The following is a 15491-nucleotide window of genomic DNA, read 5'->3' as shown; positions in this document are numbered from 1 at the left end:
TTTTTTTTTTCCTTTAATATTTTGATTTAAAAAAAAAAAATTAAGATAAAAAATTAATTTCTTCTGCCACGTGTCAGTTGGCACTGTAGTTGGAACAGTGCCGTTCCAGCTATAGTGCCGGGCCTGGCTCTTCCCAAACATAGCTATGATAACCTAGAAATTCTTGATCGCTCAATGGATTTAAAATAAGTCTATGGTATTGCTGTCTTAATGTATAAAGAATCTGCTTTTACATCAAAACCTGATATTCGGGCTTGAAATTTGGTATATGTGATCTGTTTTACCGGACAATACGTGTTTTCTTGACTCCATATTTATATTTGTTTCTTGCAGAAATTTTTGGTTCAGTATCAGATGGTTGGGGCCATGTTGATGTGGGTGTCATTGTGTGCGGTCCCCCAACTCTTCAGTCAAGTGTTGCTAAAGAGTGTAGGTTGCAGAATCTGAAAAGAAGAAAGAATGGCCCGATCTTCCATTTCAACAGCCATAGTTTTAATTTGTAGGGTCATCATCTCTTGGCATGTTCGTAGGCCTAGTAATTTTTGAACTTTTATGACTCAATGGTTTGTCTCTGCTGACAACCATAATTTCCTGTTCTCTTTCACACTTACCATATGCGGGGCAGTTGGCTACTGCCAGGTTTTGCATGCTTGATGTTAAATGATATGCTAAAATTTTCAATGTAAAAATCAATTCATATATTCATTTTACTTGCTCCTGATTTATTATCATGTATAAGTCACACATTGGTCATTCTTTTGCTTAGGAAATGATAAGCCCTAATTACTTAATTGGTAGATAGATGGGTTTATGGTAGCTGGTTTATGATATGCTTGGGATATCATAATGGATTTAATTTAATGAACAGATTTATTGTTATGTTTAACAAAGCTATATGACAAAATGTGTTTATCGGAAGAGCTTTAATATGTTTCCTTTTCTCACTTGATAATTATCCTAAAAAAGGCCCAAAAATAAAAGAACATAGTTGAAGAGGGACAAGTAGGAGGAGACAGTTTTCTCCAAAGAGGACCAATAAGGCGCAATACACTTTTTATTAGGGAAAATTACAGTTTACCCCCTTAAAGTTGACAGCGTTTTTCAATTCGAACATTAAAGTTTTAATTTTTGCAATCTACCCTCACAAAATTTCAATTTTTTTTTCAATTTGACCAATATTATCCCCAAATTTCCATATTGCCCCTGATTTTTTATTTTTTATGAAAAGAAAAATTTGGGGGTGCAAAAATGGCTAGATGGGCAAAGAAGTGGCTATGGCCACCATGAATTTTTTTTTTTTTTTAATAAAAAATAAAAATTAGGGGCAATATGGGAAGTTTTGGATACAATTGGTGAAATTGCAAAAATTTTGAACTTTGGGGGGTACAGTGAACTGCAAGAATTGAAACTTTGATGTTCGAATTGAAAAATGTTGTCAATTTTAAGGGGGTAAACTGTAATTTTCCCCTTTTTATTAAGTCCCGCTTCCAAATAACTCCCCTAGCCTAAGATAAACTGTCAACTACAAAAACTTACAATTGTTATCTAGTATTTTTAATAAATAAATAAATCAGATGTAACATTTGAAAGAAGCAACTGCCCAAAAGAATCAAAGCAAATTTTGTCAAGGCATATTCATGGTCTGAATTATTCAATCTTTATTTTATAGTATATATAGGCATTATTTATCAGTGTACATGTATCAGCATGATTGTATGAGCATCATCATACATGGGATCACGTAATTGCATACTAATTTCTTGATAATTGTATTTTGGCCAATGAGCAAATCTTAAAGGGGAAAAAAAATAAAAATAAAAAGTAATTGATTTGCAGAGGAACAGATATTATGACTTCTTTAATGAATAATATTAAAGGAAAAATGTGGAAAGCAGTTGGTAGAATGAATATAGAAATGATAGGGAATAATTAAAAAAAAAAAAGGGTTGTTGCGGTGTAATACGTGTAATTATAAGGTGGTTGATTTGTATGGAAAGAAGAGTTAAGAGAATTGTAGTAGTATTTGATTTGTTTATTGTTGATCCATTGTGAATGTGAAAGGGAGACTTGTGTTTTCAAGTGCGAGATGGAGAGCTCAGCAGGTGATCCTGGCTCCGACGTTCGTCCAACTTGGAGTTGGAGCACAGCTCATACACGACACATGATACATATGATCCGAGTCCAGAGTTGGGATTAAAAAATCAAATGAAAAGTGGATGGCAATATATCATGGGGATGGGGGTATCTTTGAGTGTCGGCAAGGCAAACCTTATGAAAAAAAGTTCGGTTGGAAGGGTAACAAAGGAAATCTGTCTAATGTCTTGAGAGAGAGAGAGAGAGAGAGGTTGGGGTGTCTTAATCTTTTGGTAAGGTGAGGGTAGTAGTAAATTTCAGCCTAGGAACCGGGTTGCTTTCCAGCATCGATTCTGGCTTGCTTAAATTTGAAACTTTTTATTTATTTTTATTTTTTTCCTTCTTCTCTGAAATAGCAATCAGCAACCGACACATAAAAATCAGATGATAATTAGAAAGTGATGAAAGGTTAGACAGAGTGTCTTTGTCGATTAGTGGAGTGGTCAGTGTCATCAACCAAAAATTTAATAAAAAAGAATACCCCCAAACCCAAACCCAAACCCAAAACCACATGATATTCGAGTCATATTAATCATGGAATTAGCCGCATAATTGTTGACTCCCACCCTCACCCAGTCACCCACCAGCCATCCAAAATAATATTAAATAATATTATTCAATAATACCCACCATGACCCCGAGTCCCCACCCCCCTCCTCTTCCTAATTTCCTACAATAAAGCATCTGGATTCTGGAGTGACACTACTGTGTCTTGTTCCTGCTCCTCCTCGCTCTTTTGCCACATTTGCAAACATCAACTGTAATCCACATATATATTTCTTCTTCCTTACTTCTTTGTCTCAGATCTGGGCTGCTTAACTCGGTTGGTCTCCTGCGTTTGTGGCGTGGAGCTCAAATTCTGATGTCGGTGGAGTAATTGGGGAAGCTAAGCTCACCACTCATCAATCCGAAACTAAGAGAGATTTGACATATATAAGCATGTACGGAAGGGATCCCTGGGGTGGGCCCCTGGAGATAAACGCCGCGGACTCCGCCACAGACGACGACCGCAGCCGCAATCTGCAGGACTTGGACAGGGCGGCTCTGTCTCGGCCTCTGGACGAGACCCAGCAGAGCTGGCTGCTGGGCCCCGGCGAGCAGAAGAAGAAGAAGTACGTGGATCTGGGCTGCATCATCGTCAGCCGCAAGATCTTCGTATGGACGGTGGGCACGCTACTCGTCTCTGCCTTCTTGGCCGGCTTCATCACCCTCATCGTTAAGATGGTGCCACGCCACCACCATTCCCATCCCCCCCCTGACAACTACACCCTCGCCCTCCACAAGGCTCTCATGTTCTTCAACGCCCAACGATGTAACTTTCCTTACTTTCCTTTTGCTCTTTCATTTTAGATCTGCTTTTATTCTCTCGTGTCATTCTAACCCACGTTCGTAATTTTGTTAGATTGCTTCCTGTGGGTTTCCTTGTCTTGAGTTATTTCCATTTCTTTTCCATTTATCCATCTATTTCCATTTTATCATTTGAAAGTACCCATCACTAAACCTACTGAATCAGTCAAAGTCATCTCTTTTCATCTGTTTCTCTTCGGTTTCTCTGAATCTGACCTGTTTCCACGATTAAGTTCACGTGTATACATTTAATTATTATTATTTTTTGGATGAATGATATAAAAATTACAGACAGAACAAAAGAAAAGGAGCGACTTTGATCAAGTCTTTCCCTCTTCGTTTTTCTGATGTTTATGTTTTTTATATATAGTGTTCAATCAAACCTATACACCAACAGTTCACGTAGCGACTGGAACTGAATTTTTTAACATTTAGGAAGCGACGAGGGAAACATCGAGAAAGCTCAGTGCAGTTTTAATAGTTTATATTACTTTCCGTTTTTGGTGATCCAAATGAAAGATTAAGAACTTCAGATCGTTTATTTATTTCCCACTTCCTAAGTTTTCTCGGTAAACCAAACACAGCCCCGGAATAACGGTTTATCAATCAAGAAAACAGCATCATTCTCTTAATCTTTGTCCTCACCATCAAGACTCTCTTACATTTGTTTTCTGCGTTTTTTTTTACTTGATAATTGCAGCTGGGAAACTACCTAAGCATAATAATGTCTCTTGGAGAGGTAGCTCCTGTCTGGATGATGGCAAGGCCGAAAATTCCCCTATTTACAAAGATCTGGTGGGTGGCTATTATGATGCTGGAGATGCTATCAAGTTCAATTTCCCTTCATCGTTTGCCATGACCATGTTGAGCTGGAGTGTAATTGAATACAGTGCGAAATATGAGGCTTCTGGGGAGCTCAACCACATCAAAGAGATAATTAAATGGGGGACTGATTACTTTCTCAAGACATTCAATAATTCTGCTGATACCATAGATAGGATTGTTGCACAGGTAGAGCTATATACTTGGTCATTTCATTTGTTAGCGTTAACTGCTTATGGTTGGTCTTTCTACATTTCTGGATATTTAGGAGAATAAGCTGGTTTCCTTAAAAATTGGCTTCAGGAAAAAGAAAAGGCCTTGCAGGATTGATGTTTACAGCTTAGTTTGACTTTAATGTGGTTAATATTTTGATTCTATAATGTGAAAGATGGACTTTCTTTTCACTTTCTATTTTCCGATTCAAAATATTAAGAGCTTGTATCTAGCCAGTGTCTTGGCTATTGCTGTGTAGAGTTTCAAGTGATCATTCGTCAAAATGTAATTGAAGTTTGTCTTTGGATCTCGTGTAGAGTATGTGGTTAATTTATGGTTTGCACCTCATTGTTGACAGGTTGGGTCAGGGGATACTTCTGGGGGGAGTACAACTCCTAATGATCATTATTGCTGGATGCGTCCTGAGGACATTGATTACAAACGACCTGTGAGTGAATGTCACAGCTGCTCAGATCTCGGTGCAGAAATGGCTGCTGCTCTAGCTGCTGCATCCATTGTTTTTAAAGACAACAAGGTGTATTCACAAAAACTTGTCCATGGAGCCAGGACACTCTTCAAGTTTGCAAGGGATCAGAGGGGCAGATACAGTGCTGGTGGTTCCGAAGCTGCAACTTTCTATAATTCCACTAGTTACTGGGATGAGTTCGTATGGGGTGGAGCTTGGTTGTATTATGCAACTGGAAATTCCTCCTATCTTCAGCTTGCGACTACACGTGGTCTTGCAAAACATGCAGGTGCTTTTTGGGGAGGCCCTGATTATGGTGTGCTGAGCTGGGACAACAAGCTTGCTGGTGCTCAGGTAACTTTGTATTGTTTGATGTTACCTTGGTATAGTTATAATGTTTCTGATTATGGTAATATAATTCGTATGTTTAGAGGACCAAGTTTACTAGTTTCTGGGTGCCTTTGATTTTTTTCTTTGATGTATAAGCTCATTGAGTTAAGAACTTTACAATCTTAATTACTTTAGAGATCTCTGGCCACATGTTCATTTCTGACATGACCTTGTTATCTTGTATTTAGGTGCTTCTAAGCCGATTGCGGTTGTTCTTGAGCCCCGGATATCCATATGAGGATATTTTAAGTACATTCCACAATCAGACTAACATCATTATGTGCTCTTATCTACCCATTTTCACTACCTTTAATAGAACCAAAGGTACATTACCTCCTACTTCATTGATCTTATATCTGTGTAGTGAACTCCATTGATGTTATATTGTTCCATATCTAGTTTTATGTATGTCACTCTGATTTTTTGGATACCTTTTGCAGGGGGCTTGATTCAGCTAAACCATGGAAGGCCTCAACCTCTTCAATATGTAGTCAATGCAGCCTTTTTAGCTACTCTGTACAGTGACTATCTCGATGCTGCAGATACACCTGGGTGGTATTGTGGACCCAATTTCTATTCAACTGATGTCTTGCGTGAATTTGCCAAAACACAGGTGCGTGATGAATCCCCTCAGCAAGGTAGCCTAGGGGACTTGAATCTGCTCACATGATAATAAGTTACTGCTGATACATGATGTTGATTTACTTCATCTTTTACTGTGGTGTTCCGCAGATTGATTACATCCTCGGCAAGAATCCTCGGAAGATGAGCTACATCGTTGGTTTTGGTAATCATTACCCAAGACACACCCACCATAGAGGCGCATCTATCCCTAAGAATAAGATCAAGTATAACTGTAAAGGAGGATGGAAATGGAGGGACAGTTCAAAGCCAAACCCAAATACACTTGTTGGAGCTATGGTTGCTGGCCCTGACAAGCATGATGGTTTCCATGATGTTCGTACAAACTACAATTACACGGAGCCAACTCTTGCAGGCAATGCCGGTTTAGTTGCGGCACTTGTGGCTTTGTCGGGTGACAGGACTACTGGGATTGACAAGAACACTATTTTCTCTGCGGTTCCCCCCATGTTTCCAACTCCACCCCCACCTCCGGCACCTTGGAAACCATGAGATGCTGTGTTGGTGCTCATCTTTGTCTGTCAAGTATGCTGTATGACTATGGATAGATGAGTTTGGTGAAGTAATAGTGTTGGAATTTGAATCTCCAAGGTAAAGGTAAATGCAAAGATGAGGAAGTAGATACCCTTAAGGAAGAAAGCAACGGACAAACTTCCTAAAGATAAAGGGCTGGGGCCATGTTAAGGATTCAAGACTAGCATTAAGAATTGCTCACTGGTATTTGGGACTGCCTCTTTGTGTGGGATGTTGTGATATATGTAGTATGTATGTATGAAACCATCACGTATTCTTTAAACAGAAAATTTAACAGTTTGAGATTGGTTGACTAATAATTTCCATTTTAAGTCCTACAATTACCTGATTGCATAGGTATTTTTTTTATTCAATTTTTTATATATTTGAAAATTTTCCTATAATTTATATATTATACTTTGTTGGAAACAAAACTCTCGACAACGCTCTGATTAGATTAAATAGGAGAGAAATTAAAAAGGAGACAACAACCATCCTCGTATTGCCCAGCATGCTATGTTAGCAATTGTCTTTTGGTGAAAGATTGATTGACCCTATTATTAGAGAGCTCTTCGGTTCTTAGAAAAGATGTTTTGGTGGACCACTCATATATAGTAGCATCAACTGGTCTGTGTTGTTTTATATTTTACTAGTCGTTAAAGTCTTCTGGGTGAATGTGTTGCGGAGAAAATGTCACATTTCACCCTCCAGATTGTCTTTTGCGTTTCCGCTGGCTGTAGAATTGTTCACCATAAATGTATTTACCACACTGAGATGGAATAGTTTTAGTAACTTGGGTCCACAGAGAAGCCCATTTTCAGTAGGAGTGGGCAGATTAATCGGTTACCGATTACCGGCTGTGTACTGGTTTTGACCGAACCGATATTAACCGTAACCAATATACTGATATTCTTATCGGTTAAACTTTTTATACCGGTATGCTTATCGGTTCGGTTAAATTTCATATCGGTTAACCGTTTAACCGATATAAACCTTTAAGTAGGGATGCCAAAACGACGTAGTTTTGAGATTATATATATACCTATGTAACCTTATCTTAATTTGGGTTTGAGTAGGTTTGATTGATTTTTTAGTGATGGTATTGGATGAGATTTCTTTGCCTTTGGTGAAAGTATTTTTCATTAACTAGTTTTGTTAGTCTAATTAGCATTCATTATGTTAATTAGTCAATTTGCTTTGGAAAAATGTATTTTATAATATAAAAAAAAGTTGTGGTGGATCAATATAAAAAAACTTTAATTTTTAGCCAAAAAATCAAATATTTGGGTCGCAACAAAAAGTATTTGGACTCTAAAACAACTCATTTTTAATAAGTTATTTTAGTCCAACATAAAGTATTTGGGCTCTCAAAAGTCAAAAAAACTCATTTTTGGCCCAATAAAATAAATCAATATAAAGTGCACGACTAAACCGGTTAACCGGTTTGACTTTGTACCGTTATAACCGATAATTTCGGTTAAAATTCTTATTGGTTCAGTATCGGTTAGTAAACCGTTTAACAAAAAATTATCGGTTAATAACCGATAAGAGCCAAAACCGGACCGTTTTGATCGATACCCAGGCTTAATTTTCAGAAAGGTTCTTGCCACACGGCTAAGAATAATAGGGATAAATTCCTTAATGCCGTTGGTTGCTAGGGTCAAGTAATTCCTTTCGAGAAAGTTGTTCTGCGTTGTTAATCACACTTGTCAATGTTGGTGGGTGGGTTAGATGACAAGAATTAAATTAGGAGCTTGGTTGGTACTTTTCCCCTTTCAATTGTGCAGATTCTGTGCGTTACTTAAAATGGTCACCATGAATGAATCTGACTTGACTTTATTATCAAGTTTGCGTCCCTCATGTATTCTTCTCCCATTAGCTTTTACATATTCTTTGCCCCCCCACCTCAACCATCTATTCTATTTATACAAAGTTAACCAGGATCTTGTTGTCAACTGCATTACCAAGATATGGAAGCAGAACGCAGCAGCTCCTTAGAGTTTACACCAACATGGATAGTTGCCATTGTCTGCTTCATTATTGTTTTCTTATCTTTTTCCGCTGAGCGCGGTCTTCATCGACTTGGGAAGGTATGCCAACTGTTGTGTCTCATTATTACTTTGCTGGGCTTCTCCATCTTCATTTTTTCATCTTTTTTCTGGCCTTGGCTGGGAATAATTAGTCAATTTTGTCTCATTTCTAGGCTGCTGTAATCCAGCTTCCTTTATTCATGGTCAAATTTGACAATGACAGCCCAACTTGAACTTCCTCGAATTTGACCAAATATGTGGTCGCATTCTAACCCCAAAAAGTTCTTTTCTTGCTACCTGCTTTCAGGGGAAGCTTGGGAATCACTGTAATCTGAGAAAAGAAGTTAATATAAAATTTAACTTGCTTCAGTGATCATCCAATATGGTGGATCAAGTTTTTACTCTAGTGATGGGTCTCACTGAATCTCGTTGTTAGTTCTGAATGAATTAAACATGAGTTGTTTTTGTACAGAAGCTAGAGCTTGTTCTGTTTTGTCGTAAATAAGTTTTGTAAGTTGTTGGTGATAGTCAGTGGTAATGTGAGTGCATTGAAAAAATACTCGATTGGCTAACATAAACACCTCTCTTGTGATATCTTTTAAAAATATTATAATATAAAACTGGTAGCTTTTTGTCAAGACCAGGGAGGAGGAACAATTTGAATGCTAAATGAATGATACTAGGGAGGAACAATTTGAAAGCAAAAGCAGAGGCAAATCATATGATGATAGAGGTATAGGAAACATTTTTAGGATTGTCAAGGAGCATGTCAAATTTTGAATTGCTCAAAGGTTATGAATGCTTCAGGTCGCATAGGTTAAGTGAGATTTTATGTGTGACTAAGAAACCATGAAAGTTTATGCATAATGGGAGAATCTTTAAGTAGTTTGCTGTTTGTTTTTTTGGTTTCCCAATTCAGTTATTGGAGCATAAGGATCAATATCAACTATATCAAGCCTTACAAAAATTAAAGGAAGGTTTGCAACGTCCCTAGACAGACTGTTTTCATCTTTTATAATTGAATTTTTATTTTATTTTCTAAGCCTGCTCCTGATGTTTGTTTACAGAGCTGATGCTTCTAGGGTTCATTTCCCTTCTATTAACGGTGTTTCAAGGTTTAATAAGTCGCATATGCGTACCAAGTCATCTTACATCTTCCATGCTTCCATGCAAGAGGGACACTGGTTCCGAGCATTACTCTCATCTAAATACAAACAATCGACGAAGGCTTTTGTCTGAAGAGGCTAATTCAGGGCAATGCCTACGCGAGGTATATTCTAATGTTTTCATATTCTGAAGATGCTTGAAATTATTATTTAGTCAATGACGATGTTATACATACATATAAGTACATGTGTGGAAAAGAAAATGAAGAATATATAGATGCTGATATTCAATTGCTTTAAAGTTATATCTCTGTTTTTCTTTTCCTCCCTACTCAGGGAAAGGTTCCATTGTTATCATTGGAAGCATTACACCAGCTGCACATTTTCATCTTTGTACTGGCAGTAGTTCATGTGATCTTCTGTGTCACTACCATGTTTCTTGGCGGAGCCAGGGTAATGTATTGATGCCTCTTAACTTCAGAGTCCTTTATAAATAGTTTTGTTTTTTGGTTACATTTTCTTCAGTTATATATATATATATATATATATCTTCTCCCTTTGTGGCATCATTTACAAGTTATTTGGCGATGTGTGTCATAATTTATAGTTTTTCTGTTACATATGTAGATACGCCAGTGGAAGCTCTGGGAGGATTCAATTTCAAAATCAGTGAAGGGTAATGTGAACCTGAATTTGTAAAATGCCTTGCATGATACTATTTAGCTAATTAAAGTATTTTGGTCTAATCGGGATGTATGCATGAATTTATTCTTTTGTGCAGGTCCAACAAGGAGCAACAGCACTCCTGCTCCTGACTACCACGAGATCTTCAAACTACGTGCTTCTGGATACTGGAGACAGGCAGCTATTGTTAGTTGGATGGTGAGTTTTTGAACCTATCTATGAAAATTGTATTGAAATTCTTAAAATATCAATCTAGGTACCTGAATTTATCCCTAAATTAGTTACAAAAATCTCGATTGATGCAAAAATTTGCAGTTATTTCTTCATGAATTGCAACGAAATACATGATTAAACATATTTTGCGTATTTTCTTAGCATGACTAATATCTAAATCATAGTTTTTTTCTTTACATTATTAAACAATATCTTCCTACATGTCTCTGTACTTAATAAAAAGAAATAACTCCAAAAGAAGCACAAAGAAACAGTAACACCAGTGCATTGTGTATCTTTTGAAAAGAAGGATCCCTTTGTGTCTTAATTGTCTAATTTTCTCAAGTATATGCCGTCTTTGCAACAATGATTTGAAATTCTTTTTCTTTTGTCCTAAACCATTTTAAATTTCTATATCTAAACTCTAATTTGTAATAAATGGATTCATTGGGACTTCGATGCTCCAAGCTAACAAGTCAAGCTAGCTAATCGGGGCCTTTCCAATGTACAACCAAAGGCAACAGGCAACGATTTAATGTATATGCAATAAGCAATGCTATAAAGAGTATTACAAACTAAATTTGCTGCATATGGATGGAAAAAAAAAAAAGAAAAAAGAAAAAATAAAGGACAAAAAAAAGAAAAAAAAAAGAAAAAAAAAAGAAAAGGTTATTATCTTTCCGTGCAACATATATGTAGCAGCTCACTATATGAGCAATTAGCAGTATCATATCATCTGAAATTTACAATATTGCATAGATACGCCCTTTGTGTACTTTAGACTAACTTCACTTAGCTCTCACATTAAGGAGGCTGGTTCATTTACATTTAAATCACCTTGCACTGTTTGGACTGTGTTATGCATGGTGATGAATATCTAAACCAAATTTTGTCTATCTCTGGATGGAACATTTAATCATTTTGCACACGGTGGTATATTTGTCTTAATTGTTTGAGTTTATAGAAGTTATCTATGATTGTAATTATATTTGGATATGAAAAGGTCGAAACATTATTTCTTATCTCTGGATGTAATTATATTTGGATGTATGTTTATTGGTAGATATCGTTCTTCAAACAGTTTTATGGCTCTATTACCAAGTCAGATTACGTTGTACTGCGACAAGCTTTCATCAAGGTCAAGTCCGCATCATTTCTATTTATAACATTTTGCATATATCCAGTTTGTTTCATATGCTATTTTCCTTTTGTTTTCTCACTGCAGGAACACTTCCCAAGGAAACCTGAATATAATTTTCACAAGTACATGGTGCGGACACTTGAAGTTGATTTCAAAAAAGTTGTTAGCATAAGGTAAGATTAGAGACATAGTTTAAATCTAATTATTCAACTATTTTCCTGTATTCAAAATTGATTTTTTACATAAATAATATTGTTTACCGTAGCTGGTACCTGTGGCTGTTTGTTGTGGTATTCTTACTGCTGAATGTGGCAGGTAATTTCCTTGGATCTTGATGTGGCAGGACCTATACATCACATTTCATAATTTCAATTTTGAACCTTACTCGTGTCTAAAAATGAACATGCAGGATGGAACTCATATTTTTGGTTATCCTTTTTGCCTTTGATCGTAAGTGGGATTAATTTAATACTGAGTTTATTTATTGAATGACATAATTGGACTAATGTTTGAGTTGTTTGGAGAGACAGCTGCTACTTTTTGTGGGCGCTAAGTTAGAGAATGTAATCTCCCGTTTGGCTCGGGAGGTATTGGAGAAGAATGTACATGACCATGAAGCACAGCAGGTCACAGAGAGGAAGAGAGACCATGAAGCAGCACGTTTGAAGCCATCGGATGAGCACTTTTGGTTTGGTCGCCCTGCCATTGTGCTTTACTTAATTCAATTCATTTTGTTTCAGAATTCATTTGAGATTGCCTTCTTCTTCTGGATCTTGGTGAGGAAATGTACATATATATCAGCCTGAATAGTTCCCAGTCAATTCGAAAGCCATGCATGCAACTGCATTTTTCACTTTCATCAAATTTACTCCTCTGCAGAGCACATACGGATTCAAATCATGCATCATTGAAAAATTGGGCTTCATCGTCACAAGACTTATTATGGGGTAATACTGAAGGGAATTAAGTGTGGAATACGGAACACATGTTAGCTAGGCATTGTTTAATTTTTGTGCATCCCATCATATTATTCACCTGCTCACATAATAACTTCCTTATGCAGTGCGGTTGTTCAAGTGCTATGCAGTTACAGCACCTTGCCTTTGTATGCTCTTGTGACCCAGGTTAGATACATGCACGTGCTTCCTTGCTAGAGTAATTGATCATAAGCTTCACCCGAAATCTGATTTTTCCCAAAATTAATATTTGCTCTGAAGGTGGGTAGCAGGTTAAAAGAAGGCATCTTTGAAGAAACTACGGGAACATCTGTGAGAATATGGGCTAAACGTTCAGGGGGTAAAAGAAAGGAGAGAGCAGAGAGTCGCCCGGCTGAAGCAAGTCAAACACAAATAAATAAAATGGCTACAGAATCACCACAAAATACTCAAATTTCGGAACAAGCAATGGTTGCGATTGAAGAAACTACGACAACAGTAGCATCTGAGCTCCCCTCCGCCTATGTAGCCCAACCACCTTTTCCAGCATCTTGACTTACTTGAGAGATATCCTACGTGGCAATTTGATTTCCGATGGCCAGTATTCAGTTCCTTAATGTACAAGGACATATAACCTTTTCAACAATAATATTGGTCCTAATTATACTCATCACCGGTCAACTTACCAGCAATTACCAACTGGATGATTTATCTGCTGGCAACTAGTTAAAGCCACAATTGGAAGTACTTGATTAATGAATTTTCATTAAAATGTAGTCTTTAAAACAAAGCCAGTACTGGTCTAATCCCAGTTGCAAAGCAAAAGTTTATCAGCACTTCTTTCTGTGAGCTGTTGTATACTCTTCTGAAAAAAGACCCTAATGTGATGTTAGGGCAGCATGGCGTAGTGGGAAGCAGATCTATAAGCACAATAATGCACAATTCTTCGGCTAATCCAAGAAAATCACAGAATTGCAGAAAAATCAATTCGTGGATGCTTTTTCCATCGAGAAAATTGAAAATACAAAGTCTTACCATCAACCGGGCAATCAAAACCTTTCTTATTGAGCTTAAATAGAAGTACGATCGTGTAACAGAATACTTCTCTAGAACAAAGAATGGAAATGGAAAAGAAAAGAATCAACTCTTTATTGAATGGAATTGGCCAATTCGAGATGGCTAATCTCCTACAGTTTCTGCCAAAATGCAAAAAAGACTCCCCTCCTTTGCACTTCACCAGCCTTTATAAGGCTTAATCAGTTGAGGCAATTCTGTTCACAGTTTTAGTTCCAACTAACTATCATATCCACACGTGCACAATCTCCTAACAAAATTACTACATTAACTACATAACAAACTTCAACTGCTCTTCCTTTCCAGCTCATCTTCAAATCTCCACTTCACTGCCTGTCTCTGTTAGGAACTTCCTGTGACATAGTCTCTCCCTTTAAAGCACCTTGCCAACAAGGTGCGGATACGACTGTTGCATGTGAAACAATTCCTCCCAAGAAGCATCATCTTCAGTTTGACCCACCCATTGAACCAAAACCTTAGTGACTGCTCTATTATCCTTCCTTTTACTTCTTTGAGCCAGAATTTTCAAAGGATCAGATAAGATAACGCCTGCATATCAACATGAGGTAATTGAGGAAGAATAGAATTCCTGCTGCCAAGCTTTAGTTTCAACTGAGAGACATGAAAAACTGGATGTATGTGAGCTGTCAATGGTAAATCCAACTCATAAGCCACCTTCCCCACTTTGCAGGTAATTGTGAAGGGTCTATAAAACCGAGGAGATAACTTCAAAGACCTTCTAATACCCACTGACTGTTGTCTATAAGGCTGCATCTGCCCCACCTCAAAAACTCTTTCAGATCTCCTTAAATTCGCATACCTTTTCATCCTCTGCTGAGCTTACTGCAAATTGTCCTTTAACCAAGACAAAATCTGCTCCCTGGAACGAAGAACTTCATCAACAGCTGCTAATCTTGTTGTCCCTGGAATATAAGTGAGCAATCGTGGAGGAGGTAAACCATAAACAGCTTCAAAGGGTGTCATTTTGCATTACAAGCAATATGGTCTTTAGTGACCAAATAAATAGCGGCGACCCCAAAGTCGCCGCTAATGAGGGGTCATTAGCGGCGACATTCGAGTCGCCGCTAATAGTAGCCACTAAAAACGAAAAATATATATTATTTAGCGGCAACAACAATAGCGGCGACTCATAGTTGCCGCTATTGACCATCATTAGCGGGGACCAAGGGGGGTCGCCGCTATTGAACATCAATAGCGGTGACAATAGTCGCCGCTAATACGATCCAATCAGTGGCGACCATAAAGTCTCCGCTAATGATGGTCAATAGTGGCGACTTTACGGTTGCCGCTATTGAGTGAGAAAAAGTAATTAAAAAAATTTTAAAACCTCATTAGCGGCGACCATAAGGTCGCCGCTATTGACCATCATTAGCGGCGACTTTCAAGAGTCGCCGCTAATGAGTGGTCAATAGTGGCGACTTTCGGGTTGCCGCTATTGAGTGAGAAAAAGTAATTAAAAAAATTTAAAAAGCTTATTAGCAGCGACCATAAGGTCGCCGCTATTGACCCTCAATAGCGGCAACAACTTAAAGTTGCCGTTGATGAGTGGTCAATAGCAGCGACTTTAGGGTTGCCGCTATTGAGTGAGAAAAAATAATTTAAAAATTTTAAAAAGCTAATTAGCGGCGACCATAATGTCGCCGCTATTGAGTGGGCAATAGCGGCGACTCTTGAGAGTCGCCGCTGATGAGTGGTCAATAGCGGCAACCTTATTGGCGTCGCTATTGAGTGAGAAAAAATAATTTAAAAAAAGACTAAAAA

General features: G+C 37.6%; 3 protein-coding genes across 3 annotated transcripts in view; all 3 read left to right on the top strand.

The window, feature by feature from the left end:
* Nucleotides 1-731, top strand: part of LOC132178712 (ferric reduction oxidase 7, chloroplastic-like) — a 6900-nt gene extending 6169 nt beyond the window's left edge. The window contains exon 9 of the mRNA XM_059591230.1: nt 334-731. Coding sequence (XP_059447213.1) covers nt 334-503 — 170 coding nt within the window. The 3' untranslated portion in view covers nt 504-731. The remainder of the gene's footprint in view (nt 1-333) is intronic.
* A 2049-nt stretch (nt 732-2780) lies between these two features.
* On the top strand, nt 2781-6867 carry LOC132177516 (endoglucanase 25). The gene is made up of 6 exons (XM_059589876.1): nt 2781-3445; nt 4181-4491; nt 4874-5335; nt 5560-5695; nt 5812-5984; nt 6104-6867. Exons 1-6 carry the CDS (start codon nt 3073-3075, stop codon nt 6503-6505), a joined length of 1857 nt encoding a protein of 618 aa, XP_059445859.1. The 5' UTR covers nt 2781-3072; the 3' UTR covers nt 6506-6867.
* A 1629-nt stretch (nt 6868-8496) lies between these two features.
* Nucleotides 8497-13280, top strand: LOC132179062 (MLO-like protein 13). The gene is made up of 14 exons (XM_059591688.1): nt 8497-8616; nt 9476-9533; nt 9624-9826; nt 9999-10115; nt 10290-10338; nt 10444-10544; nt 11623-11697; nt 11785-11873; nt 11966-12015; nt 12110-12150; nt 12231-12476; nt 12580-12647; nt 12764-12824; nt 12918-13280. The coding sequence occupies exons 1-14, from the start codon at nt 8497-8499 to the stop codon at nt 13188-13190; spliced, it is 1551 nt and encodes a 516-aa protein (XP_059447671.1). The 3' UTR covers nt 13191-13280.
* Nucleotides 13281-15491: the final 2211 nt, after the last annotated feature.

The sequence above is a fragment of the Corylus avellana genome, chromosome ca4, assembly GCF_901000735.1.
Source record: "Corylus avellana chromosome ca4, CavTom2PMs-1.0".
Classification (NCBI taxonomy): domain Eukaryota; kingdom Viridiplantae; phylum Streptophyta; class Magnoliopsida; order Fagales; family Betulaceae; genus Corylus; species Corylus avellana.
This window is presented reverse-complemented; position numbering and strand designations above follow the sequence as displayed.

Excerpts from the sequence above, each read along its gene's own strand:
- LOC132177516 (XM_059589876.1), top strand. The coding sequence starts at position 3,073 with ATGTACGGAAGGGATCCCTGGGGTGGGCCCCTGGAGATAAACGCCGCG. Across the intron at positions 5,336-5,559 it reads ACAAGCTTGCTGGTGCTCAG|GTGCTTCTAAGCCGATTGCG; the intron begins GTAACTTTGTAT and ends TCTTGTATTTAG. Across the intron at positions 5,985-6,103 it reads GTGAATTTGCCAAAACACAG|ATTGATTACATCCTCGGCAA; the intron begins GTGCGTGATGAA and ends GGTGTTCCGCAG.
- LOC132179062 (XM_059591688.1), top strand. The coding sequence starts at position 8,497 with ATGGAAGCAGAACGCAGCAGCTCCTTAGAGTTTACACCAACATGGATA. Across the intron at positions 10,339-10,443 it reads AATTTCAAAATCAGTGAAGG|GTCCAACAAGGAGCAACAGC; the intron begins GTAATGTGAACC and ends TCTTTTGTGCAG. Across the intron at positions 12,477-12,579 it reads CCTTCTTCTTCTGGATCTTG|AGCACATACGGATTCAAATC; the intron begins GTGAGGAAATGT and ends ACTCCTCTGCAG.